This window comes from Apodemus sylvaticus, chromosome 3 (genome assembly GCF_947179515.1).
Source record: "Apodemus sylvaticus chromosome 3, mApoSyl1.1, whole genome shotgun sequence".
Classification (NCBI taxonomy): Eukaryota; Metazoa; Chordata; class Mammalia; order Rodentia; family Muridae; genus Apodemus; species Apodemus sylvaticus.
The window spans coordinates 137034230-137062228 of record NC_067474.1 but is presented as its reverse complement, the minus strand read 5'-3'; the positions used below and the strand labels follow the sequence as shown (position 1 = coordinate 137062228).

General features: G+C 53.1%; 2 protein-coding genes across 2 annotated transcripts; both read left to right on the top strand.

Moving 5' to 3' along the window:
- LOC127681234 (bone morphogenetic protein 8A) lies at positions 1-27983 on the top strand. The gene is made up of 7 exons (XM_052177275.1): positions 1-712; positions 16028-16217; positions 16612-16760; positions 23156-23350; positions 23781-23860; positions 24259-24369; positions 27271-27983. Exons 1-7 carry the CDS (start codon positions 388-390, stop codon positions 27418-27420), a joined length of 1200 nt encoding a protein of 399 aa, XP_052033235.1. The 5' UTR covers positions 1-387; the 3' UTR covers positions 27421-27983.
- On the top strand, positions 17758-19348 carry LOC127680093 (succinyl-CoA:3-ketoacid coenzyme A transferase 2B, mitochondrial). Its single transcript, XM_052175668.1, has one exon. It carries the CDS (start codon positions 17758-17760, stop codon positions 19318-19320), a length of 1563 nt encoding a protein of 520 aa, XP_052031628.1. The 3' UTR covers positions 19321-19348.
- Positions 27984-27999: the final 16 nt, after the last annotated feature.

The window sequence follows — 27999 nt, the reverse complement described above, 5'->3', positions numbered from 1 at the left end:
TCCAGTACCCACCTGGCTCCCACCACTTCGCGCACCAGTAGTAGAGCAGAGACCATCCCGGGGCGTCCCTCCGCAGTCGGACACGCCCCCGAGACGCCATTGGCTGGTCCGGGAAGGGGCGGGGCCTAGGAAGAGCACTTGCTAGTCTGAGCTGCTACCGAGGTGCTTCTGCGGACACTCACCCGTCAGCGCAGTGAAAGCCCACGTTGCTCTGAAGGACCTACGGGCGCAGCGATCACCTGCCGAGTGCGTGGTGCCCAGTCACTGCAGAGTTGCCCGCGACAGGTGCGAACTCAGGGAGCCACTGCACTGTCTGCTCCTCCAGTCCGGGCGTCGCGCCTGAGCCCTGCCAGCTACCAGTGGATGCACGCCCGCTGAAAGTCCGAGATGGCTGTGCGCCCCGGGCCACTCTGGCTATTGGGACTTGCTCTGTGCGCTCTGGGAGGTGGCCACGGTCCGCGTCCCCCGCACACCTGTCCCCAGCGTCGCCTGGGAGCGCGGGAGCGCCGCGACATGCAGCGTGAAATCCTAGCGGTGCTCGGGCTGCCCGGGCGGCCCCGACCCCGTGCACCACCCGCCGCTGCCCGGCAGCCAGCGTCCGCGCCCCTCTTCATGTTGGACCTATATCACGCCATGACCGATGACGATGACGGCGGGCCGCCACAGGCTTACTTGGGCCGTGCCGACCTGGTCATGAGCTTCGTCAACATGGGTGAGTGCAGGAAAGGCGTCAGGGATCCGGGTGGGGCGGTAGGGGGAGGAGAGGGTGGCCATGCGTAGCTGCCTGTCGCGGATGATGCCCTCAGGTAATACAAAGCCCCTGGAACAGGGAGCCGTGGTTCAGTAAAACTACAGGAAGAAGCGACTGCAGGGGGTCAGGATCGAAAGGTCTGTGTGTTAGCGCCAGTGCCCAGGGTCTTCGCCCACCAAGGCACCCAGGAGTTGGGATCTGACGATGTCCAGGTACCCTAGGTGGCACCGGAAGACAGTCCCGGGAAGACTGATGAGTAAACAGACCATGATGCTGTCACTGTGATAAATGCAGCCCTGAAGAGAGGGACAAAGTTCAGTGCGGAAACCTGTGGTCATATCAAAGTGACCAGAGCTGACCCTCATGCCTGGACAGCAGGCTCTTTCTGTGCAGTAGGAAGTGAGTGGGTGGGGTGCGGTGTCAGGAGGTGGAGTGGACAGACTCAGACGTGACTGTAGTCTTGTGGGCCTGGGCCCCAGCGGCTGGACCTTGGCCTGGCATGGAGAGAGTCAGGCCAGTGAGTGACCCAAGGGGCAGCTGTGAGTCCATTCTTCCAAAGAGTGGCTCCTCCTTTCTCCAAGTATCTGTAGACATTAGGACCGCTTTCTCCTAGGAGTCTTTTATTTTTTTACTTATGTATATGAGTGTTTTACTTGCATGTTTGTCTGTCAGAGGCTAAAAGAGAGCATCAGACGCCCGAAAACTGGAGTTACAGACACTTGAGGTAGCCATATGAGTGCTGAAAAGTCAAATCCAGGTTCTCAGAGAAGATCCTAAGGATGGAGAGGCAGTTACAGCCCCACATGTGGTCTGGCCTAAGTCTTCACCCTGCTCTCTAAGCTGAAGAGTGTACGTAGATCCCTCTTGACCCCGAGCTTTACGTCCTAAACACCCGCCTCCCCCCTGGGCTGTGCTCACAACCAGCTGTGGATGGGGAACAGAGGCTTGGGTGCCCTCTATCCCTGCCTTCAGGTAGGGAAAGGGTTGGCTCCTGAGCTGTCTCTCCAGCTACATCCTCCACCTTAAAATTTTTAAAATTTTTTTTCTTTTATGTATACAAGATTTTCCTGCCTGTATGTATGGGTACCAAGTGTATGCAGTGTCTCATGGGGGCAGAAGAGGCTGTCAGATCCTCTGGGACTGGAGTCAAGAATTATAGGAAGTCATGAGCAGTGAGTGCTGAGCCTTCTCTGTAGCCCCAGTTTCTAAGAGTCTGAAAGATACTTTTCTGGAGGTTTTCCTCCCTGTGGGTCAGGTCCCCACCAGCTTTGCTGATGCTTGTGGCTACTGACCTGGGCAGGTTTGAATACCCAGCTTGAGCTGAGACCAAGGACCCTGCCATGGCCAGCCCAGCAGAGCATAGCTAATCCTCCTAGCAGCCGCTGACCATCAAGTACCCACTCTCCTTCCCCAGGGGAGAGCAGGGAGGCACAGAGAGGCAGTGGCTGCCCTGAGATAGCCCAGAAGATACTTGGATTGGCTTAGCTCTACCTCCAGTGCTCGGGTTGGTGACACTCCCTCCAAGGTGGGGAGAGCTTTCGAGAGGATGTGGGCAGAGGAACCTAGGGGACTGGACAGCAGGGTGTGTGGGACCCTCAGCCACTCCTTTCCCTACCTGAAGGCAGGTAGAGAGGGCACCCAATCCTCTGTTCCCCATCCACAGCTGGTGAGGGCCAAGGTAGGGTGGAGCACAGCACAGGGGGAAGGTGGGTATTTAGGACGGAAAGCTCGGGGGCAGGAGGGACCTGCGTACTGTTTCCTTACGAGAGGGCAGGGTGGGGACTTAGGCCAGACCACATGTGGGGCTGTAACTGCCTCTCCATCCTTAGAACAGGCTGACCCAGGGCTTAGGACTAAGAACGAAGGATAGGCTTGCCCAAGAATGTCCCCAGAGGAGCTGCTGATCAGAATGAATCACCACCCAGCCCATGTTTTGCACCCCACCCCCCTCAGCTGGTCAAAACATGAACAGCTCTGGTGGGAACTGTTGCTATGAACAGACCAGGGCCTACTGCTGCTGTGCAACTTTAGGGAAGTCCCTTGTTGTCTCTGAGCCTAAATCTGTCCTTTTAAATGGGACTCCTAGGCCTGGCATGGTGACACTCACCTTTAATTACAGCACTGAGGAGGCAGAGGAAGGGGGAGCTCTATGAGTTCCAGGCCAACCACAACTACAAATGAGACTCTGTCTAAAAATGGATGAACAAATGGTACTCCCGGTGACTGGTCCTCAAGGTTATATGACTGACTTACAGATGAACAGGAGCAGAAAAGCAGCCTCCCTTGAGCATATGCCCTTGAGAGTGTGAACTAGGACATGGCCACTGTCCGTCCCAGTGTAACCCAGAGTGGGGCCACTGCTGACCCCCAGCCCTTCCAGCTGCAGCCCAGCCTTGCACACAAAGCAGTCAATTCTCTATGTGGCTGCATGTGTTAAAGTATGACTATAATCCTAACACTCAGGATACTGAGGCAGGAGGATTGTCATAGCTTCAAGGCCGGCCTGGGCTATATCATATATGTAAAGCCAGCCAGGGCATCAGAGTAACAGCAAATCCTGTTGGAAAAAAAGAGGCTGGGAGAAGAGGAAGATAAATTAGCTCTGTGTGTCTGTGTCTTGTGTACATTGAAACCTAGAGATGGATTTTTTTTTTCTTCAAGACAGGGTTTCTCTGTGTAGCTCTGACTGTTCTGGAACTCACTCTGTAGACCAGGCTGGCCTTAAACTTAGAGATCCACCTGTCTCTGCCTCCCAAGTGATGGGATTAAAGGTGTGCCACTACATCCATCTTAGAATGATTGTTTCCCTGGTGGTTAGGGGGCCCTGTGTGTCAGACACGTGCCCAGATGCTGTTCTCTTGGCAAGCCAGGCTGATCCTGGAGGCCAGAGCCCTGGAACCAGCATGCCACTGACAGCAGCAGCGACCCTGTGGAACAGGTGTGACAGCAGATTCCTGACCCCGGTGTCCCTGTGCTCAGGGAATGGCGAGCCCGGAGCTAACCTGGCGCTCTTAGCACCAGACCCTGACTCCCCTCCCGGACCTACCCTTAGTCCCTGCTTGTCCCTGCCCACGTGTCCTCCTCTCTGTGTGCAGTTTCTTCCAGGCATCTGAGTGATAGTATCAGGAAAATGAGATGCCTCCCAGCCCTGATCATCGGGTCTGTTTCAGAGGAACCTGCTGGCTCACTGCCCTGTCCCTGGCTGGGTGGCCTCAGGACCTCCTCTCCTTCCCAAGGTGGAAGGAGTCAGTAAGGACCAGCTCTGCCCATGCCGGTGGACAGGAAGGTGGCTCTGTTCTGGATGGGGAAACTGAGGCAAAACAGCACTAACAGGCAGAGTCCAGGCAGGACTACAATGTAGCCATCAGCATATGCACTGACCCCTTTCCCAGCCCAGGAGCTTTTATTCCCGAGGCCTCCGATGGCCAAGGGCTGGGGCAGCAATGAAGTGTGGTGGCGGGGTATGAAAGAGTAAGTCTGTGAGCAGTAGAGACCCGGCCATGGCCTCCCTCTGCTGCCAGCTCTGCGGCCAGAGACCTTCTCATCACTGATCTCAGGCTCACTTCCTTTGGCTCTTACCCAGGGAATTCCTTCATTTCTTCACTCATTCATTCACTAATTCATCCATTCCTCCTACAAGTAGTCATGCAGTGCCTACTATGTGCTAGGAGGCCTGGCTCCTGGTTCCAATTGCGGGGGCAGTCACGCTGCCTGTGTTCTTTCAGAGATGACCTTCTAGTGGGAGAGACAGAGAATGCATACATGTGCCATGAAGATGGCTGTCAGGGATGATAGACCCCTCACCACCCAGTTTGGAGACAAGAGAACCTGAGAAGGGCTGGGCCAAGGGACTCCTGACCTGGGACTCACACAGAAAGCACTCCCATCCTGATGCTGTGCCTACTCTATAATCTGATCTTTCAAAGGCAACCCTTCCCCCCTCTGAGCTTCAGTTTCCCCTTCTGTGAGATGCTCATCTTAAGGGGCTGCCAGGGCCGAGTGAGATGACAGTTGTGCTGGCCACATGCCCAGACCTCCACGTCTGTTCCTGCATTTGCATCTGCAAGTACTGCCACAGGAGAATAAGGCTCAGAGAGGGTTTCGATAGTCCCAAGGCCACACAGCAGTCCGTCCACACCCGATGCATATGTCCTCTGTACACTGCCATTCAGATAAGGTTTACGTGCTCGTTCCATAAAATTCGGATCATCCACAATGAGATAATGAAGTCTCCAGGGAATCAAGCACCTACCAGCCAGTCCCCTGGGCAACTGCTTTGTGATTCCTCTCACCAAAGGCTCCTCCAGCCTGTTTCTAAGCGTCATAGAAATGGAATCTTGTAGCGTGTGGCCACCCGTGTGCTGCCTGTTAAGCTCCCACCTGACGCAGTTCTCTGAGTCGCCCACATTCTTGTCTCTGTGGTTCTTCCGAGTTGCATGAATGGCTTACACACATGATCCATGTTCATTTATTCTTATTAATTGAGATTTGGTTCTTTTCTGCCTGGGAGTACTTTGAATGAAGCTTCTCTTTGTCTATAGTCCCAGGAATTCAGAAGGCTGAGAAGTTCAAAGCCAGGCTGGGGAACTTGGTTGGGCCCTGTCTCAAAAAAAAGAAAAGAAAAAGAAAGAAAGAAAGAAAGAAAGAAAGAAAGAAAGAAAGAAAGAAAGAAAGAAAGAAAGAAAGAAAGAAAGAAAAGAAAAAGACATAAATAAGGACAAAGAAAACCATGACTGGGAGCTGGAGAGATGGCTCAGTGGGTAAGAGGCACTGACTGCTCTCCTGAAGGTCCTAAGTTCAAATTCCAGCAACCTCATGGTGGCTCACAACCATCCATAATGGGATCTGACACAGTCAGCTACAGTGTAATCACATATAATAACTAACTAACTAAATAAATAGATAGATAGATAAATAGATAGATAAATAAATAAATAAATAAATAAATAAATAAATAAATAAATAAATAAATAAATCTTTGGGCTGGAGCAAGCAGGGACTGATTGAATGGGCCAACCAGAGGGAGCGGGGTTAACTGGAGCGAGCAGAGGTCCTAAATTCAATCCCCAACAACCACAGGAAGGCTCACAACCATCTGCACAGCTACAGTGTACTCATATACACAAAACAAACAAATAAATAAATCTTTAAAAAAGAAAAGAAAAAAGAAAGCCATGACTGGAGATGGCTTAGTGTACAGAAAGCTTGCTGTTCTCCAAGAAGGAGACTGTTCAGTTTGTGTCCACGCGCATGGACACACACGCATGCCCTGGACATTGGACTTGGGGTCTTTCCCTTCCTAAGCAAGTACTCCTACCACTGAGCTTCACCCACGCCCACATCCGTTTTTAGAGACTGGATAAACCCAGCCCCTGTTTTATAAGAGATGGGCGAGATTTCCAGACAACTGCCCTAGGCCAGCTCTTCCATCCCTGACAGGCAAGCTCCTTCCTGAAGTCTCAGCCTGCACGCTGCATCTGCTAGGGCATTGCTTTCTCTGTCTGATTTAGGGTCACAGATAGTTCCTCTTTCTCCTTGTCCTTGGGAAGCAACCTAGAAATGTCCCAAATGGGCTTTCCATGCCTCCCTCCGCACCATGTGCCCCAGCATCTGGGCAGACTGGTGGAGGGGAAGGAGTCAGGGAGCACGGAGAGCTGCTTCCCGTGGGGTGCACGTGGGCTGTCCCCATCCCTGTGGTGGCAGCAGTGAGCACATCCTTGAGTACCTCCTGACAGCCCCAGTTCCATCAGACCCAGCAGAGGGAAGAAGGTGGCTTCCTTATAGACAGAGAACATGGTGAGAGTAGTCACCTCCGCCCCAATACGCCACTATTGAACTCCAGGTCCACACACTTCCATGGCCAGGTCTGAAAGCTGGTGTCACACTACCTTGAGTTCAGATGGGGCCTCAACAGAGAACCCCTTGTGGGCCTCAGTTTTCCTGCTTCAGAACCCCAACCCTGAAGACCTTCCCAGTTCTGACTTAAACTGTGCCTACGCCCTGTCCATTGATGGGGGGTTTCTGCAAGAGTGAGTCACAGGATAGGCAGGTAATCGGGATGTGTCATCATGGACCATGTCCTTGAGTTTCCTCTGGAAGAATCATTCCTTGCTCACATCTCCTGGGAATTATTTTTTACCTCGGCAGGCTTGATGTGGCCGCCTGTGCGGGTGTTCCCTTTTAATTTGGGGTCTGGAGCCAGCTGAGGACTGGACCGGTAATTATGTGTGCAGAGCTGTTTATGGAAATGGCCTGTAAAGAAAGCCAGTGCAGAGGGAGGCTCAGCTGAAAATACCTCAGGAGTGAGGCTGGGCCTCACCGCTGCGCTGAGGCTCCTGGTGGGAGAAATTCCTTCAGGTGCAGAATGCACAGGTCACCAACCCCAGGGCCCCACAGCAGCACAAGGCAGTTAAAGCCCGGCCCCTCTTCCTCAGGGCCTGGGGAACCTGTCCCCACCCTCGAGGGCCCCATCAGGGAAGGAAGCAAATCTCAGAGCAAGCGCAGACATCAGTGTCTGGAGGGGACTCACTGTGATGTGGTCACACAGACCAGCAGCAGCACCCCAGCCCTGGGAGCTGTGAGTGATGGACACGGAGCCAGAGTCCCGGGAAGAGCAGAAGCTGCCATCTGTCCACGGAACACAGCAGCTTAATGGGTGGCACGCAGCATCCACCCGACATGTTCAGCTACTGCCCTAAAGAGCTACCATCCAGAGGGGCACCTCAGTCAGGGACAGAACCCACTGACGACACAAGGGAAGGGGACAGACCCAGAACCTGGTGTGTAAGGAGGAAGTTCTTCAGCTGGATTGAGCAAAAGAAAATGTGTCAGGCAGAAGAGAACCTAGGAAAAACATAAGCCTGAGAGGAGGCAGGTGTGTGGGGAGGGTCTCAGGCGAAAGGCACAGGCTAAGATGGCGTCCTGACAGCTTAGGGAGGGCCTTGAGACATGGGCCCTGAGGGGCTGTGATAGTCTGAAGGAAGATCTCAGTCTCCTGCCAGCCACTCTGAGAAGAGGAGGAGGAAGAGGACGAGGAGGAAGAGGAGGAGGAGGACTTTTGAAGTATTTCTTCTGGTCAGAGGCAGGACAGATTTAGGTTGTCTGGGTGAATCTAACTTTGTCTAGGAGAAAAAAAAAAAAAGGCCAACATTTTGTGAGTGTCTTGCTGACCAGCACAGGGTTTGGCATGTGGAGGTCTGGTCTGGCTGGATGGGCACAGCACCCCAGATGTAGACCGGCAGGATGTGGACACTGGTGTGGCCAGGGAAGCCACCTCCTGCCCACAGTGGCCTTTTCCAAAATCATGGCATCTGGAGCTGGTTTTATCAGGGGCTGGAGGAGTTGGCCAAGGGTTCCAGGGTTTTCTCAAAGCCTTGGGCAGTTCGGATGGTAAACTCAACTTCCCATTTACAGTTTTGCTGAGGGCAGTGTCATGTCCCCCATCTCTCAGCTTTGTGGAGCTGCCTGTCCAGAGTCCTTGCTGGAAACTCCATTTTCTTCGCTCACGCGCATGTGTAGACCTGAAGCTGACATCAGTGCCTTCTTCAGTCTCTCCCTACCTTATGTGATATCAGGGTCTCTCCCTGGACCCAGAGCTTGCCAATTCCTGCTTGTCTAGCTAGCCACCTTGCTCTGAGCATCCTTTCTCTGCTTCATGAGTGCTGGGATTGCAAGAAGCCATTGAGCCTGCCTGGCGGTCATGCAGATTGTGGGACCTACACTCCGTTCTTCATGTTTGTGGGATAAATGATTTCACACCGAACCTCTCCCAAGACCCCATTGCTGGAAACATTGCTGGAAACACAGCATGTGTGCCTCTGAGTGCCACAGACTGTGACAGAATCAAGCAACAATTAAAGCAACAACTGAACTGAATAGGATTCTTTCTAGGGTACAGGGTGTCTGAGATCACTGGGCTGAGTTATTTGAGGTAAGGAACAGAGTGTCCTGTGAACAGCCTGGCTATTCCGGCTGTTCTGTGGTCCTCTTGTATACCACTGGATCCCAGCCATGCCAGCTTCTTTAGGGTTCACACACATAACACAAGCCTTGTGTTTTTCAGGATTTCTCTGTTAGAGAAATCTTCCTCTTCCTTCACCTCTCTGAATGCTGTTTTGTTGTTGCTTTTGTTTTGTTTTGTTTTGTTTTCATTTAAAATTTTTATTTATTATTGGACCTGGAGAGGTGGCTAAGCAGTTACAGCTTCTGTTTCTCTTGTAGAAGGTCTGAGTTCTATTCCCAGTACTCAAGTTGGGTGGATCCAGCTCCAGAGGATCGTACGCCCTCTTGTGGCATCCATGGGTACCTGTACTCATGTGCACATCCTCCCACACAGACTCATACATGTAATTTAAAAAACAGATTTTTAATTTTTCAAATTAAAATTTTATTTTTAAAATTAGAAATATTTGGATGTGTACTTGACTACAGATAAACATTTGCCACAGTGCATATGTGGAGGTCAGAAGACAACTTTTGGCGGATGGCTCTCTTCTTCCACTGTGGGTTCTGGGATCAAACTGTGGTCATTGGGCTTGTGTAGAAAGCCAACCCATCTCATTGGCCTAGCTTTTTCTACAGTCTTGGTTCACCAGGTTTTAAAATAGCACATGGGTAGCTAGGCTCATCTGTGGGCAGTGACTCTCAGCAGGAGCCAGTTCACCTCCCTGAGGATCTTAGGCAATATCTAGACATTGTTATTGCAGCTAGGGGAGAGATCCTGTGAGCATCTGATGGGAGGCCAGGGATACGGCTCAAAAGCCTAGACATGCAGAGAATGATGTTTACAACAAAGAATGCCCAGCCCAGACGTCCGCATAGATTCATATGAAAGGCTAGTAATGTCTGATGCTTCTTAGTGCTCTGTGTTAACATATGTGGTGTTTTGAACCATGTGGTGTGTGTGTGTGTGTGTGTGTGTGTGTGGTGTTTATGTGATGTAGTGTAGTATGTGTCTGTGTGCGCATTTATGTGTGTGTGTGGTATATATAGTGTGTGTGTGTGTGTGTGTGGTGTAGTGTGGTATGTGTGCTTGGGTGGTGTAGAATAGTGTGTGTGTATGGTGTATGTGGTGTAGGGTAATGTGCAAGTGTGTGTGTGATAGTGTGGTATGTGTGTGGTGTCATGTTGTGTGTGTGTGTGTGTGTGTGTGTGTGTGTGTGTAGTAGTGCAGGTATAGTGGTGTGTGTGTGTGTGTGTGTGTGTTTAGAGATCAGTGGAAAACCTTAGGTATTGTTCCTTGGAAGCGCTCCACCTTATTTTTTGAGACAGAGCCTCTCCCTAGCTGGGAACTCTCTGATGAAGCTAGGTGAGCCTTGGACAGCCACCTGTCTCCATCTCCCCCAACCCCCTCCCCACACCCCACACCCAACCCCCACAGTGCTGAGGTGAGAAGACCTGCTATGCCTGGCTTGTTTTTGTTTTTTATGTGGCTTCTGGAATGCAAGCTCACATGCTTCTCCTACTGTCCCTCTGGCCACTGTGAAGCCCTTTTAGTGTTGGCTTCATCCGAGTACTCTTTAAAATAAAAGATTTGCTTTCATTTTTCATGCATAAGTGTTTTTCCTGCATGTATATCTGTCCACCATGTACACACAGAGGCCACAGAGGCCACAAGAGGCCACTGGATTCTCTAGAACTGGAGTTAAAGACAGCTGTCCCCCATCTGGGTGCTGGGAACTGAACATAGGTCCTCTGCAAAAGCAGCAGGTGTTGAGGGCGCCCAGCTGGCTCTGTGGGCGCTCAGCTGGCTCTGTGGGCACTCAGCTGGCTCTCCGCCCCTGCATTTTGTTCTCTAGCTCCTTCCCTAAGGATGTATAGCTGGGCTGGAGAGGTGGCTCAGCAGTTAAAAGCACTGACTGCTCTTCCAGAGGTCCTGAGTTCAATTCCCCATGTGGCTCACAACCATTTGTAATAGGATCTGATGCTTTCTTCTGGTGTGTCTGAAGAGAGTGACAGTGTACTTATATAGATAAAATAAAATCTTTTAAAAAATCTGGGCAGTGGTGATGCACACCTTTAATCCCAGCACTTGGGAGGCAGAGGCAGGTGGATTTCTGAGTTTGAGGCCAGCTTGGTTTACAGAGTGAGTTCCAGGACAGCCAGGGCTACACAGAGAAACTGGAAAAACCAAAAAAAAAAAAAAAAAAAAAGAATGTATAGTCAAATTGTTCGAGTTTAAACTCTCTCTCTCTCTCTCTCTCTCTCTCACACACACACACACACACACACACATCTCTCTCTCTCTCTCTCTCTCTCTCTCTCTCTCACACACACACACACACACAACCCTATTGTAGCTAAGCCACCAGCCACCAACTCAATATACAGTTAGTTCAAATACTATGCTTTGGTTTTGTTGCGTTTATTCTTTCAGACTTTGTGAAATCTCTACAAAATGCACGCTGGAGCCTTGTGCTCAGTCTGATTTGCTTCCTGTCCCCTGGATTCTGTCTCTGATCGCTTTCAGCACTCAGTTTCTCAGTGTTTTTTGTTTTGTTTTGTTTGTTTTTCGCTTGTGGCTTGGCTCCCTATTTAAAAAATACTGGGTCGTTAGCTTGGTGGTTAAGACCATCTCTCTGGGTTTGAATCCCTCCTGCCCATGTTAAAAGCTGCCCACAGCTGTGTATGCTGTAACCCCAGCACTGGGAGGTGGGGGCAGGCAGGTCCCTACAGCTTGCCAGGACAGCCAGCCTCACTGACTGGGAAGCTTCCTGCTCAATGAGAGACCTTGTCTCCAGCACATAAGGTGGAGAGGAATATCATAAGACATCAGCCATCCCACTCTGATTTCCACATGTGTGCACACAGGCAGACACACGCACACCTTCACATGCATGCATCACACATGTGCACACATATGCACACACAACTACATATGTGCCTTAACATGTGGGCATGTGATGTATGTGTATATATCATAAACTATGTAGTATCTGCATTGCCTTGCTTTTTCTCATGTCACGGTAGACTACAGACTAAATGGTATCTTTTTTTTTTTTTTGGTTTTTCGAGACAGGGTTTCTCTGTATAGCCCTGGCTGTCCTGGAACTCACTCTGTAGACCAGGCTGGCCTCGAACTCAGAAATCCACCTGCCTCTGCCTCCCAAGTGCTGGGATTAAAGGCGTGCGCCACCACCGCCCGGCTGACTAAATGGTATCTTAAGAGATTCTTCCAGCTGTGTGGTGTCCCCCTGAGAGGGTTACTCAGTTCACAGCTAGTCTCCTGTTGCTGTTTCGGTTGTTTCTGGTCTGTTACACTGCAACAGCCCTGAGCATTTGCATATCTTTGTGACTGTCTCTGGGACATTATCTTGGAAGTTGAATTTGGAAGTCAAAGACTTTCTAATTCTTCTTGATTGTTACTAGATACCCACTGAGAGGATTCCACTTCCTAACCAGCAAGGCTGGAGAGATCTGGCACTATTCGAAGGAAGTGGTTTTCAACCACGGCCTGTTCTGCCTCTTTGGGGGTCTTGGACAATATCTGGAGTCAATTTTGGTCTTTGCTACTGGTGAGAGGAAGGCAATCCTGCAAATGCAGGACATTGTTACAACACCCTACACTGTGGACAGTGCCTGTGACAGACCGACTGGCCACACACACACACACACACACACACACACACACACACAGAATGAATAAATGAATGAAATTTGAAAATGTGTTGAATAAGTGAGGTGTGTAGTTTTTGTGAATGCCACTAAGAAAATTAATACAGAAATTGAAGAATTTACAAAACAAATTATTTTATGTGCCTGAGTGCATATGCATGTATCATGTGTGTGTGTGCATGGGTGCATGTGTGTAAGTTCTCTGGTTAGAAAAGGGTTTCATATCCATTGGAACTGAAGTTACAGGTGGTTGTGAGCTGACACGTGAGTACTGGGAACTGAACCTGGGTCCTCTCCAAGAGCAGTAAATGCTTTTAACCTTAGCCATTTTGCCAGCAAAATGGAAGAATTTTATGAAGCTATCAGAATTGAGAGAAGAGACCATCAAGCACCTTCTCCCACGTACCCCAAAATGAGATTCTGGGACCCCCTCCATTACCCATTATTAATTGCAAAGGGAGAGATGTTCTACTTGGAGACCATGCTCCAAATATCAGCAGTCCTTCTGGAGTCACTCCGAGAATTCCTGGCAGGCCATATCTCAGGATGCAGGACAGCGGCCAGGAAATCAGCAGTGTGCCCCCTAGTCTGAATCTCCCAGGGACCGTGCTGTGCCAGCGTCACAGCCAGCAACAGGACTTCACTGGGAAAACCCAAGAAACCACATCTCCATGGCATGATCTTTCTACACCCAGGAGCTGGGAAGCACAGTGGGCATTTTATGCATTTTTCCCTGGGTATCTGTCTTGCTTTTGGCTAATTCTCTCTTGGTTTTTGTACTGTTGCTTTTACTAGCACATGGTATCAGGCTGCTGTGATGGGAGGAGCCATGCTAGGAGCTAGAATTCCCAGGTCCCGTGCCCACATGCACATTAAAGTCCAGATGCTATATGGTGCTCTGTCCCAGCCAGCGCACTGTTGAGGGGCTGCCTCTTGGAGTCTCAGCATCTTTGGTAGATTCCAGACCCTAACTTATGGGAAGGTGAGACTGGGTATGCGTGGAGAAGGAAATGCTTTTGACACTGTATTGAAGGCTCAGTAAATAGCCGTGGACGCTGATCCCAGTGAACGGCCCGAGAGCAGACGGATGAAAGCAGACGACTGCGAAACCTTCTGTATGCCTTTGAGCTGACTTATTTTCATGAGTCATGGTTTCCTGTTCCATAGTTTCGTTTAGAAAAATAAAATTGAGCTGGGAGTTGTAGTTCGTTCCTTTAATCCCAGCAATCAGTGGCAGAGACAGGAGCATCTCTGTGAGGTCAAAGCCAGCCTGGGCTACATAGCAAGACCCTATCTCAGAACAAAGGAAAGAAAGAGAGAGAGCGAGAAAGAGGGAGGGAGGAAGGGAGGGAGGGAAGGAGGGAGGGAGGGAGGGAGGGAGGAAGGGAGGGAAGGGAGGAGGGAGGGGAGGAGGGAGGGAGGGAGGAAGGGAGGGAGGAAGAGTTGAATGTGTCTGCTGCTGTTCTATGGCTTGCATTTCAGGCACAGAGCACACACATGCTCCCCATGGGCCTCTCAAGGTTGTCACATTGATAGGTGGGGGACGTTGAGAAATTAGAGCTCAGGCGGCCAGCACGGTCCCACCGCTCCTGCACTTGTGCAGCCCAGCCTGGCTGTACTCGAGTCTCATGGAGATGCTGTCCTCTTAGAGCTTCTCGCTAGGGCAGAGACAGGTAGCTGTTCAAGAACTGGCACAGGGAAGAGCAGGCCCCAGACATTGTTCTGCGGTGGGTGCCCACCCAGCTTCCCCAACCACAGTGGGCACAGAGCAGACCCCTCGTTCTGCGAAGAAACAAGGTGATCCCATATGCCACTTTCGGAGCAGGCTCTGTTTGGCGTGCCCTCCTAGGACCTTTGATCCACTTCAGATGAAAGTCACACCCATTTCCCAGTTCTACTGCTTGTCTGGAACAACCAAGGGACTTTCCTGTGCTGGTTCTTGCCTTCACAGACCCATAGCACAGAGGTCTGGACGTGATGGCTAGTTCAGTCCACGGGCATTTCAAGATGCCTTATGTAGGTCACATATATCCTTGAGGGAGGGTGTCCACAGAGCTCAGAGTCAGTCCCCAATAAAACTTCCAAGATACACTTGTTAGCCCCACTGTGTCCTGAAAGTGGGGATGAAGATTTGCTTGAGGGACCATATCTGTCCATACTGTGACACAGGCAGCAGCCCGGACCAACTTTATTCTAGACGTCAGGGCCGGTTGCACAGTTGTGTAGCAGAGACGCCCGCACAGCTCCTGAACTCACTGAAATTATCACCAACATTGTGGGTGTGTAAGTATACAGGACACACGAGGAGAGATATTCACAGCAGGAAGAACACCAAACCAAGGCTCAGACGCCCTGCCTCCCACTGCTGCCTCCGAGGGAGGGGCAGAACATCTGCCAAGGGTTACATCTCTTCACTTTTGGGTGGGCATGTGCTATGTGCCTGGCATCTTTTGCTCCTGTGGGACACACTGTCCATTCCTTCCTCTCTTTCCACCTGCTTCTGTCCAGATGTGGCTGCCCCTTAGCTCTGCCCAGCACATCTGTATTTTGTCTGTCACTGGGCCAGGACTCTAGGCAGAGGACAGGAAATGCTCCTGACATCTGCTTAACTTGATGCTTTTTAAAACCTGGCTTGTGGTCACTGAGCCCAAAGCCACAGAGAGGATTTTTTTTTTAAGACTAAAATATATAATTAAAATCTCTGTTGGTTTTTGGGGAAGGTGCTAGGCGGCTCCCCACCTCTTCTTTCCGGAAACACAGATTTTTGGCATTTGAAAGTGACAAGAGGCTGAAGTGAGGGGACCCTAAATATACTACCCTGGCACATCCGTGCAGATGGCCAAGGGTTTTATTCTAAAACATTGGGCTTGGCTATAGAGAGGCAAGGTCAGCTCCCGGACCAAGCTTCTGGTCAGCTGTTGTCCGAGGCATCCCTTATCCTTCCCTAGAGCAGGTTCTGCAGGGTCCCTGAGAATACATGGCTCCTCCTGGCACAGCCTTGCTTCAGGCCCTGGATCCCAGCCAAAGCCGCTGTGACACTCTGTGGTCTGGGTCTACAGACAACTGCCCTTTGCCTAGAGTACGCGTGGCCACTGCCAAGACATCCTGTCCACCAGTTCAGATGTCACCTTTTCTCTTGCTTTCCACCCGTCTCCTTCGCATTGTCCTCTGGTGCCTGGCACCGTACCTCTCCCGTCCCTAAGACCCTTCTGCTGCTGACCTGGTGATGTGACCTGCACTGTACACAGCCTCTCACAGAACACCAAGAGAAACTCAAGCACAGCCCTCCCAGCCCCACTCAGCTGTCACACAAGCGCAGGCTCCGGGAGTCCTGTCCCACTGAAAATCAGTCAATTATGTCCCTGTCCACAGGGCTCTTCCCTGAGGATGGAGTTGTTTCTCTACCTTGGACCAATGTCCATCTTGCTGCTGGCCTGGGAGCTCTGAGAGGAGGCTCTGCCACTCACCTGTGGGCCCAGGGGCATGCAGGGCACTGCCTCAGTTTCCCACTACCCCACCTTCTGGGAGCTGGTGGGCACCCAGGGCAGACACAAGCCTGTGTAGAGAGCAGGCACGGGCCCCACGCAGGCTGCTTGGGGTCCTACTCTGAGCACAAGCCATCCTGGCTCCTGGCGATGACCCCACTCCCACTTTGTCCTCCAGTGGAGCGAGACCGTACCCTGGGCTCCCAGGAGCCTCACTGGAAGGAATTCCACTTTGACCTGACCCAGATCCCGGCCGGGGAGGCTGTCACCGCTGCCGAGTTCCGGATATACAAAGAGCCCAGCATCCACCCGCTCAACAAGACCCTCCACATCAGCATGTTTGAAGTGGTCCAGGAGCACTCCAACAGGTACCGTCCCTCTGCCCGGTGCCCACCCACTCATAGCCTCACGGTCTAGTCTCTGGCAGGGGTCCTGCACGAGGGTGCATTTCCAAGAAAGGAAAGGGAAGCCTCCTGGGAGAGGGGCCTCAGACATGAGAAAGGGGCTTGGCCTGGAACTCCTGCCCTGTCACTCTGGCTGTGGGGCGCTCACTAGGCCACAGCACTGAGCCACTGAGCCAGTGTCCCCATCAGCACATGGACCCTAAAATGCCAAGGGTTGATGATCAGGGAAATGTGGTAGCAAAGGGGGCCAGCCCAGAGCCAAGCAGGGAAGAGGCTCTGAGAGTGGTGCCCAGGCAGGCACAAGATACAGGTGCCAGCCTCCCTCAGCCCTTGGTTAATTGTTCTTTCATGTCCACAGGGAGTCTGACTTGTTCTTTTTGGATCTTCAGACGCTCCGATCTGAGGATGAGGGCTGGCTGGTGCTGGACATCACAGCAGCCAGTGACCGATGGCTGCCGAACCATCACAGGGACCTGGGACTCCGCCTCTATGTGGAAACAGCAGATGGTGAGGCTCTAGGACTTAGCAGGGAGCTGCCCTGGGGGTCTTGGGAGGTGGTTCCAGCAGAGGCCCCCAGGCCAGTACACAGAGCCCTCTCACCTGAGGGGAGGGTGTTGGGAAGGGAGATGTTTAGCCTTTCTTGAGGACAGGCAGACTGGTGAGGTCCTGGACATGGCGAGGCCCCAACCAGGAATGCCTTCTGCTCCCTCTTACACAGCAACTGACCTCCTGAGAGCCAGGATCCTCTCCAGGAAAACAGTCCTCTCTGGGCAGCAGGCCTCCACTCTGACAGGTTCTGTACTAGGAAGGAGGGGTGGGGGGTGGAGCTCTGCAGCCCAGGTTTTCAGAGCGCAGAGCCTGTAACTGCAGAGCTCTGCAGAGTTGTAACTCAGCACCGAAGTCTGTTTCCTGGGATACAGAGATTTATACTTCACTCACAGGGTTTCCTGGGACGTTTCCTTTCTGTAGGGCAGGGAGGACAGGAAGGACAACAGGGCAGGAACCTGGTCTCTCTGGAGTCCAGCAAAAGCTGGAGGATAACTTGGAAGGAGAGGACAGACAGGTGGCAGGCAGGGGTCACTCTGAGTTCAGGAAAAGTGACAAGGTGAGTTAGAGGAGTTTAACAGCAGGGGGTGACAGATGGGGCTGTGACTTTAAAAGACCCGCTAACTTCCGCCCCTCCCTCCAGGAAGGGGATCCTAACCTGGCTCTGCCCCACCCCCACTCTTCTCCAGGGCGAGCTCTCTTGGGTACAGTGTAGCCCGACCCTCAGAGCCAGTTGTCAGCAGCATGAAAGGGGTTTGGAGTGTCTGTCCAAGGCTCTTGAGAGACAGGCAGGGATGGCCAAGGCTGTCCTCAGCTGACTGAGTCCCACGACCTCCCTGGCAGTGTCCTCCTCCCTGCTCTGTGACGCAGCGCAGAGGCAGTGCGCCGCCGCTCTCACAAGGCGCACCTGGCCTTTCCCTCTCTGTCCGGGAGCTGGGAGCCCCGTGGCCGGTGGACGATGGCGGCGCTGAGGCTTCTGGCCTGGGCGCTCCCACGCGGGCTCTCTCTTCACCGCCCACGGCCCGCGCTGCCCCACAGCCTTGTCCGCCGCTATGCTTCGGACCGCAGCGGGAGTGTCCAATTCTACACCGACCCGGTGAAGGCGGTGGAGGGCGTCAAGGATGGGTCGACCGTCATGCTCGGGGGCTTCGGGCTCTGCGGCATCCCTGAGAACCTGATCGGGGCGCTGAAGACCAAGGGCGTGAAGAACCTAAAGATCGTCAGCAGCAACGTGGGCGTGGACGACTTCGGCCTGGGCATCTTGCTGGCCTCCAAGCAGGTCAAGCGCGTGGTGTGCTCCTACCTGGGGGAGAACGCACTCTGCGAGAAGCTCTACCTGGCGGGCGAGCTGGAACTGGAGATGACGCCGCAGGGAACCCTGGCCGAGCGCATCCGCGCGGCTGGCGCGGGTGTGCCCGCCTTCTACACACCCACGGGCTACGGCACGCTGGTGCAGGAAGGGGGCTCCCCGATCCGGTACTCGCCCGAAGGCCACCTGCTTACCCTAAGTGAGCCGCGGGAAGTGCGCGAGTTCGAGGGCCGCCACTACCTGCTGGAGCATGCTATCCACGCTGACTTCGCCCTGATCAAGGGCTGGAAGGCCGACCGCTCGGGCAACGTGATCTTCAGGGGCAGCGCGCGCAACTTCAACGTGCCCATGTGCAAGGCCGCGGACATCTCCGTGGTGGAGGTGGAGGAGATCGTGGACGTGGGTACTTTTGCCCCGGAGGACATCCACATCCCCAACATCTACGTGAACCGCGTGATCAAGGGGCCGAGGTTCGAGAAGCGCATCGAGCGCCTGACCACGCGTGACAGCAAGCCCGCGCCCGGCAGCAAAGTGGATGACCCCTCCAGGACGCGCATCATCAAGCGCGCGGCTCTCGAGTTCGAGGACGGCATGTATGCCAATCTGGGCATCGGCATCCCGCTCTTGGCCAGCAACTACATCAGCCCCAAGATGACCGTCTACCTGCACAGTGAAAACGGGATCCTGGGCTTGGGCCCGTTCCCTTTGAAAAATCAGGTAGATGCCGACATCATCAACGCAGGCAAGCAGACAGTGACGGTGATTCCCGGGGGCTGTTTCTTCGCCAGCGATGACTCTTTTGCCATGATCCGCGGCGGACACCTCCAACTGACCATGCTCGGGGCCATGCAAGTTTCTCAGTACGGCGACCTGGCCAACTGGATGGTGCCAGGCAAGAAGGTGAAGGGCATGGGCGGGGCCATGGACTTGGTGTCTGGTAAGAAGACCAAAGTGGTGGTCACCATGGAACACTCCACCAAGACAAAGGAGCACAAGATCTTAGACAAATGCACCATGCCACTGACCGGCAAGGGCTGCGTGGATCTCATCATCACCGAGAAGGCGGTGTTTGACGTGGACCCGAGTAAGGGGCTGACGCTGGTGGAGATGTGGGAGGGCTCCTCCATAGATGACATCAAGGCCACCACAGGCTGTCCGTTTGCGGTGAGCCCCAACCTCAAGCCCATGCAGCAGATTAAGACCGATGCTTGAGCAGCCCTCCAGGGCTGATCTGCCACTTAGTAACAACTGGACATCTCGGCGGCACCTGACCACTGTGCCACACTGGCTCCTCGGGCTTCCTGCTGCTAGATGGTATCTACCAAGGGCCACGTGGTTTTAATTAAAAACCAAACACGAGCCTGTGTGTCCTGTCCCTAACTAAAGCTTCTGATCAAACCGTTTCACAACACTCGTCTCCCTCTCCCACTTTCGGTGACATTCACATACAAGGCTCCAGAGGGTTCTCTGGGAGGTCTCAACACCAGCGCTGCCCTCATAACTGAGCCAGGAAACATGGAGAAAGCCGCGGGGCAGGAAGACATCCTACCCAGAGTGCACGGGGTGCTGCTTTACTGCTGCCAGGAAATGCAGAACTGTGGATCCCTGATCAGGAGGAGGAACGCGCCATCTTGTCCCTCTGTATTGTCTTCTTGGGTCCTCGTTTCCGTTCTTAACTTTGTTTCCTGAATCCTGCCTGCACCAGCCTTCCTCCTGGGAGATGCTTGTGCATCCCTAGAAGGCAGGCAGGTGCGGTTCCTGTGGGATCAGACTTCAGGAAGGTGCTTGGTGCTGGTACTCCCCCTGGGAGACCCACTGTGCACTAACAGTCCCAGTGTGTGTAGGGACAAGCTGGGCCTTAGCACAGGTGGAATCTACAATCTAATCAATGGCACGGGTGGATTCTTACCTAGTAAAGTGCAGTATCCAGTGTTGCCTAAACCATACTCACACTCTCTTCCGGAAGTCCCGCTGTCCTGACTTCCTGACCCCAGTGTGGCAGTTCTGGGATCTGTCATTCTGAATCTTCAGCTCACAACTAATGTGAGAAAATTGTGTGTGTGTGTGTGTGTGTGTGTGTACGTGTGCTCACGCCCTGAGAAGCATTCACCTCCCCTTCATGCGTTTCTATCCAGAGCTGGGAAGCCTGGTGCCCACTGTTAGTTAGGGTCTGATCTAATGACGGGGACCGGGAGCAAAGCTGGTAGGACAGGTGCACTCCGGCCTGGGCAAGGCCGCTTCTCCAGGCCTCTCCGAAACAGCGCAGCCTCAGTCCCTCTAAGCTTCTGTTCCACCCTCACTCAGGCCTCTGCCGTGTGCTGGGCAGCGTAGGCGTCGCTGTCTGCGGCTGCTTGCTCCAGGCATTGAGTAGTGGATGGTCAATGGGTCTTCATTTGTGAACCATAAACGGGAACCTTGGCTTCGCTGCACCATGGGCTCTCAGTCCAGCCCACCTTACCTTGAGAGCCTCCAAACGTCCCCAGTCCCCCGCACAGCAACTCCCCACTCTGGCTTTGACGAGTCCAGCCAGGGGCTGCTCTGAAGCTGCTGTGTGCCCAGAAGAGCCTGGAAGACCAGTTACACAAAAGAAAAACAAATGCGGCCGAGCCTCGAGCACTGGTGGCCTCTGTGTCCCCAGAAGTCAGGGCTCGGGGACTTCACAGTAAGTAACAGGGACACAAGGCCTGCCCTGGGTCCAAGCCTGCCCCTTGTGTCATTTGTGGGTCTGATACTGTGGCTTTCAAGGCCTTCCTGCTCACAGCTGCTCGGTCCTCCTAGTGTGTGGCCCTGCGCCCTCCCCAGCTCTCCCTCTGTGCCTGAGACTCTGGCTCCTCACAGCCCCTGCTCCCCACCATCCTCACCCTGCCTCCCATCCTTCCTGCCTGACCCATCTGGGTCTCTTCCTGGGGGTGGGGCACACCTGCAGCTCTCCAAGTCCTGCCCCACAGCTCTGGGCCACATTCCTGGGATCGAGTCTCACAACTGCCACTTTTGTTGCCCGGCAGGTGAAGTCCCAGGTCAAAGGTTGAATTGATGAGTTTTTCTTTCAAATGGCTGTGAACACCTGGTGTGGAGCCCAGCTTTGTGAAGGGCTCGCCTTTAAGTGGACTGTCTGCGACAGGCAGAGGCCTTGACCTCATTGTGTAAGGAAGAGCCTGGCAGAGTGCAAATCGTGTAAACAGACGAGTGCATGCACATATGAGTGTGTTGTGTTTTATGGTTTTGTGTTGGGGTTGTACCTGCAGCTTCATATTTACTAGGCAGGCGCTCTACTACTGAGCCGTGGCCTCAGCCCTGTGGATTCTTGTACACGCCTTCCAGGGCCTTGGGCACACTGAGAACTCTTCCTCTGAGCCACATCGGTGTCTGAGAGTTTATCTGTGCACACACATGCATGTGTGTGTGTGCACTGGTTCGTGTAACAAATCAGGTGAACAACAGCCCTGTGTTAGTGATATATAACCGTGAGCATGGTCGGGCTTTGGTGTGGGATCTCACACAGGCAGGAGGGAAATGGTCTGAGTTGTATTCTGACACCAGAAGGGAACTTGACTGCAGATGGGAGGTGAAACCCCCAAAGTGAGCTGCTGTGTGTGCCTGGGTGTTCTGGAGACTCATTCTGAGGTTGTTACACTGTTTGGTTGGGTTTTTAATGATACTTTGTATTTATGATTTGAAGATTTCATACATGTATACAATGTGTTTTGATCAAATCCATCCCCCAGCGCCTACTTCTTCCTCTCATGCTTCCCTGTCTGCTTCCCTTTCTTATTGGTTAGTCCACTCTGCTGCCCATCTGCAAGTAGATGTGCGGCCATCCTCTGGAGTGGAGACAACCTACTAGCAATCAGATCTGTGTGGTGTGTTTTTTATTAAAAGCAGGATTTCAAGTAGGCTATGCTGGCCTCCAGCTCAGTGTGTAACAGAAGATGACTGAACTCTCTCCTGCCCCCCATCTTCCTGCCTTTACTTTCTGCGAGTTTGTAGGCTGAGCCACCACACCAGCATAATAGAGTGCTTCTGCATTTAGAAAGAAACGGGACACAGGCAGGCAGGGACACTAGGAAAGCCAGAGCTAGTGATGGAGGCTGCTCTCCTGTGCTGTCTTTGGAGGCATCTGCTGTCCTTAGTGGCTCTGGGGTGAAATCCCCCTGTACAGGTTCCATTCTCCCTGTGCACAGGGCTCTGGTCTGTCTCCCTGAAGCCCCTCCTTTCTTTGAAGCCATCGGCTGTCCTAGTGAGCACACCCTTGGCACTGGAGTGAGCAGGATGTGAACTGAACCCTCAACTTTGTGACTGCTCTGACTTCTGTCCCTGTTCTGCCTGGGGCCTTGGTTGTGGGAACCAGAGAGGCAGCGAATGTCCTGCCCTTGCACGAGCAAGCTTGCCATGCTGGGAGAATGAGCCCAAGGTTTGTCCTTGCAGAGGCTGCCCGTGAGTTGGTGTGTCGTGAATCACACCTTCTAATCCCCAGGAAGTATAGACTGATAGGACCACGATGCTTGTTAGATCACTGGACCAAGGAGTCCCAGTCCTGCGCATCACGCCAGCAGTGGACTCTGGTCATCTCTGAGTGACAGTGACCTGTGTTCCATAGAGAATAAAACATGGACTGAATGATGGTGCACACCTTTAATCCTGGCACTCAGGAGGCAGATGCAGGTGGATTTCAAGGCCAGCCTAGTCTACAAAGTGTGTTCCAGGACAGCCAGTGATACACAGAGAAAGCTGTCTTGACACTGTCCCTATCCCCCCCCTACACCTTATCCCCAACCCCAAAATGAAATATGGGGTTATAGTGAGGACCGACTGAGGAAATTAAGGGTGAAATCCTGACTCCTCGTCAAATGTTTCTCAAGTCTATCAGGTTATCACCAGTAGGGATGCCTGTGGCTATGGAGGTCCCTGTCCCTGCCACCTCAGTCCTGCTGGCCAGAATGCTTAGATTGGTTTCCAGATAAGGACACAGGTTCATAGGTATCATGCTACCACCCACAAGTCAAGTCCCCCCACCTCCCTCTCTGTTGTCTCTGTCTCTGTCTCCCAGGGCACAGCATGGATCCTGGCCTGGCTGGTCTGCTTGGACGACAAGCACCTCACTCCAGACAGCCTTTCATGGTCACCTTCTTCAGGGCCAGCCAGAGTCCTGTGCGGGCCCCTCGGGCAGCGAGACCACTGAAGAGGAGGCAGCCAAAGAAAACGAACGAGCTTCCACACCCCAACAAACTCCCAGGGATCTTTGGTGAGGGTGGGGTTGAGCCTCCTCAGAGGCCTCTTTACAAAGTGGTAGCCTTCCGGTAGATCTGATTGGAGACCTTTGGGGTGTGCCTGGGTAGGAGAGAGGCTGCAGTCGAGAGTCTGCAGAAGAAAGCAGAAGCTGTGTGTGTGTGTCCTGGGTCCGCTTGGGGTGTTCTCTGGAGTATCTGGAGGCCTCCCAGGCAGCAAGGTGGGAGATCTTGCTGAACACAGCCATAGCCTGTGGTGATGGAGGCACAAAAGGACCATGGAGCTGGGTCACGGCATGAGCAGGGATCCAGAAGTGGAACTGGTGATCCCAGTGGTTTACGGTTCCTATTGTCCATTGTAAAAGTGCCTGTCACATCACCTCCAGGAGTACCCATGGCAACTCTGTAGGGCAGGACCTGAATAGACTGTGCTTCTTGTCCCTGCAGATGATGGCCACGGCTCCCGCGGCAGAGAGGTTTGCCGCAGGCATGAGCTCTACGTCAGCTTCCGTGACCTCGGCTGGCTGGTAATTTCTGCTTTTCCTCTGCCCGCCACCTGCAGACCCTGGTGCCTCCAGGGTGGGGGTGGAGCTCCTGTGCCTTTAATGGGTATAAAAGCCATGAAAATGAAGGCAGCCTGCGCTCTGCCCAGTAAGCCATCAGCACTCCAACAGGGAAACTGAGGCTGGGTGGGCAGGGCCTCTGGGCTCTTCCTGCTACAGCTGCTGTAGGAGGTATAGGGGCAGCTGTGGAGGAGATGGCAGAGGGGGTCAGGTGTGAAGGGCAGAGCTGGGGTCCAGCCTCACCTGCTGAGGTGAGGGTCACTGAGGGGATGAGGGCACACAGCCTCAGGTCATACTGTGACAGGAGCTGGGGCAATGGTCTTGGAAGGACATTGATGGTAACCCCCCTTTCCCACCCACAGGACTGGGTCATTGCACCCCAGGGCTACTCTGCCTATTACTGTGAGGGGGAGTGCGCTTTTCCACTGGACTCCTGTATGAATGCCACCAACCACGCCATCTTGCAGTCTCTGGTCAGTACCACAGTGGCCTGCTGCGACAGGTGGGACGGGGCAAGGAGTGGTAAGAACAGCAACAAAGAGGAATTTTCTAGGCAGACTCAGCTAGAGCTTGATTCTGGAACCTCAGTAAGAGTTGTTGCTATGTGGGCATCTGTGTGCAGAGGAGCGCATGTGCACACACAGCACATGACACCAGGGAGCCTGGGGACCTGTATAGGACCCAGATTGACACACCACAGTCCCCGTGATCACACTGGGGCATACTACAACAGATGGGCATCCAACAGGAGCCTGTGTGACCTCCATGCACTAGTGAAAAATGGACACAGTGGATGCGACCTCCGCGGTGTCCATGTTTCCTCATCCGCGCTGCCTGGCATGGAGGCCTCGCTTGGCTCTGTGCTGGGCTTTGGGTCATTCCTAATGCCTCCCCGCTTACATCCCAGGCTGGATTAAGACTCGGTGTGTAACGAAGGATGACTCTGAACTTCTGCTCCGCCCACCTCTGGTCCAGAGTGCTGGATTATTCATGTGTCATATTATGCCCAGTTTATGTGATGCTGTGCGTCAGATTTGGGGCTTTCTGTGTACTCTTCCTGTGGGAAGGGGGTGCTCATCAGACTGCTTCCTATAGACTCCACTCCCAGGACTGGTGAACAGGCACACAGCCAACTAAGATCTATCCAGAACTCCACCTCTGCTGCTGTTTCTGATCACACCTCTTTCTTGACTGTTCTCTTAGGGTAGCCCTGGTAAGCCTTAGATTCTGGGCCATTTTCGGTTAGGAGGCAGGTTCTAGCAGAAGCCACACGGCAGCCTGTATTAAAAGGCATTTGTGCTTGCTGACTCTGGTCTTGGCACCTCCTAGAATTTTTTTCCTGGGGTCCCACAGCTTTGTGTTTATCTAGCAAGAGGCTGTGCCAAGCGACGGCCCAGAGTGGGCATCACGAGTTTAAAAGAGCAGCTTTGAGCGGACGCTAAGGAATCCTTTCACTGTGGCCACCAGCCTTTGCTGGACCCCTGGAGCCACTGTCCTGGGAGGAGCAGCCCAGGGTGTCAGTGAAATGTGCTGTTCCCAAGTAAGGGGGGGGGCTGGTATGGTGAGTTCACCTGAGTCTCCTCCCATTTTGCTCTGGGCTCTGTTCCCCTGTTGACAACAGCTTGGCTACAGTAAGCCCTGCTGTCCCAGCACTGACAGGGCAACCTCTGTCCCCTGGAGAGGCTGTGGTAAGCACACAAGCAAAGCAACAGTGAGCAAGAGGAGGAGCATGTGTTCCAGGGTAAAGCTGCTCATAGTGACAGGCGAGGGGGGTTGACGGGGTGTGTGTGTGTTGGGGGAGCCTGGTTTGCCCTTCTGCATCAGGAACATCCAGTCAGCAATAGAACGAAGTCAGCTGGGGTAGTGTGTGTGGGGGGGGCACACGCCTTTAATCTCTGCTCTTAGGAGGTAGAGGCAGGGTCTACACAGTGGGGACCAGCACAGCCAGGGCTCCACAGAGAAACCCTGCCTTAAAATCCACCCCTGTACCCAATCAAGTCTACACAGCAGGTTCCAGGACAGCCAGGGCTACATAGGGAGACCCTGTCTCAAACCAAACCAAACCAAACCAAAATACACAAATACAAAATAATACAAAATAATAACAATACACAGATGGCCCCATGCAAACTATGAATTAGTTGTGGATGCTGAGTGAATGAAAGGCTGTTCTCCACACTGTCACCTGACGAAGCCCAGGGCTGAAGCAAGTGTAAGGAGGTGCCCTATGGTATCAACACCCCTCTCTCCAATGTCCCACCGCAGAAATGGCCCCTTCTGGATTCCAGCCATTTCAGCCATGCCCCTCCCCCCTCTGCCACTGACACACTCAACAGCTAGCATATGCTAGTTATGTCACATGAGGATGTACACGGAGAGGTGAGGAACAGCTGCCCCCAGGTCCCAGTCTGGCTATATGTCACCCTGTAGGCCTGCCCTCCTTCCATGGCCTCAGTGAAGCTGCTGTCCCATGCCAGTCATAGCTGGACTGCAGTGCAAAGCCTGTGGGAAGAGGGTGCCCACCAGACTGCTTCCTATAGACCCCACTCCCAGGACTGGGGAAGCTCTAGACAGCTGAACACACACACATACACACACACACACAAACACACACACACACAGGGAGGAGATAGGTTCTTGTTCCCTCTAGCCTCTACTCTGGTGGGGACCCCGAGAGGAGTCCAGTTTGAACTTCAGCTGGTCCTGTCAGGTCTGGGTGAGCATATCTCAAGGCTGGAAACAGTTGCTCACTGAGCCTTTCAGGGAGTAAAGGCTGCTTTAGAGATGGGTATGTGGATTAGCACTTGCTTCAAACCCAGTAGCACTGAAATGGCCAGTTCTGTTCATTACCCACAAAGACAGCCTTGACTCGAAGTTATGAGGCTGAGTCAGGGCAAGTGGGACAGCATTCCAGAACTTACACATTGGTTCCATGAGCATTATAACTCACTTTGCAGTGTGACACACACACACATACAACACACACACACACACACACACACACACACGGCTCTATAACTGTTGGGAATGTAGTGGAGCACAGAGCAGTATCGGGTAATGAGGACCCAGAAGAGGCACTTGTGGGCACCCAGGGCTGGGAGGCTTGTCTGTGTCTGGGCAGAATCGGATATGACAGTAGACCAGGAGCTGAGACTCTCCATGACCTCCAAGCCGGGCTTATGCTCTGAGGTCAGTGGGCAGAACAAATTACAGTGAGGGACCTGCTCTAGCCCAAGGTGGAGAATGACATTGGGCTAGTGAGGGGCTCAGATCTTCTGGAAAGGAAGCAGGTGAGAGCTGAGGTTTTGCTGAGTAGCTCTTTGAGGAGGACACCAGGTTCACACGGTTGCCTGTGTCCCCTCCCTCCCTGCCAGGTGCACCTGATGAAGCCAGATGTTGTCCCCAAGGCGTGCTGTGCACCCACCAAACTGAGCGCCACCTCTGTGCTCTACTATGACAGCAGCAACAACGTCATCCTGCGGAAGCACCGCAACATGGTGGTCAAGGCCTGTGGCTGCCACTGAGGCCCTGCCCAGCATCCTGCTTCTACTGCCTTACCATCTGGTCAGGCTCCTCCCCAGAGGCAGGAAACCCTCCTATGTTATCACAGCACAGACAGGGGCAATGGGAGGCCCTTGCTTCCCCTGGCCATTTCCTGCTAAAATTTTGGTCCTTTCCCCGCTCCTCTGTCCTCTCCGTGGGGTTTGTGGGCAATCGCCCTCCCCTCTCTATCCCCCTACCCCAAGCATAGACTGAATGCACACAGCATCCCAGAGCTATACAGACTGAGAGCTCTGGGGTCAGCACTGAAGGCCCACATGAGGAAGACTGGCCCTTGGCAAACTCTGGATGGTCTAAGAAGGCCCTAGAATTTGAAACTGGCTGGTCATTATGGTGGCTGGGACATTTTTAGGTATAACGGACACACACACTTAGATCAGTGCATTGTAGCTGGGCAGTAGTGGCGCATGCCTGTAATCCCAGCACTTGGGAGGCAGAGGCAGGCAGATTTCTGAGTTCAAGGCCAGCCTGGTCTACAGAATGAGTTCCAGGACAGCCAGGGCTACACAGAGAAACCCTGTCTCTAAAAAACCAAATCCAAA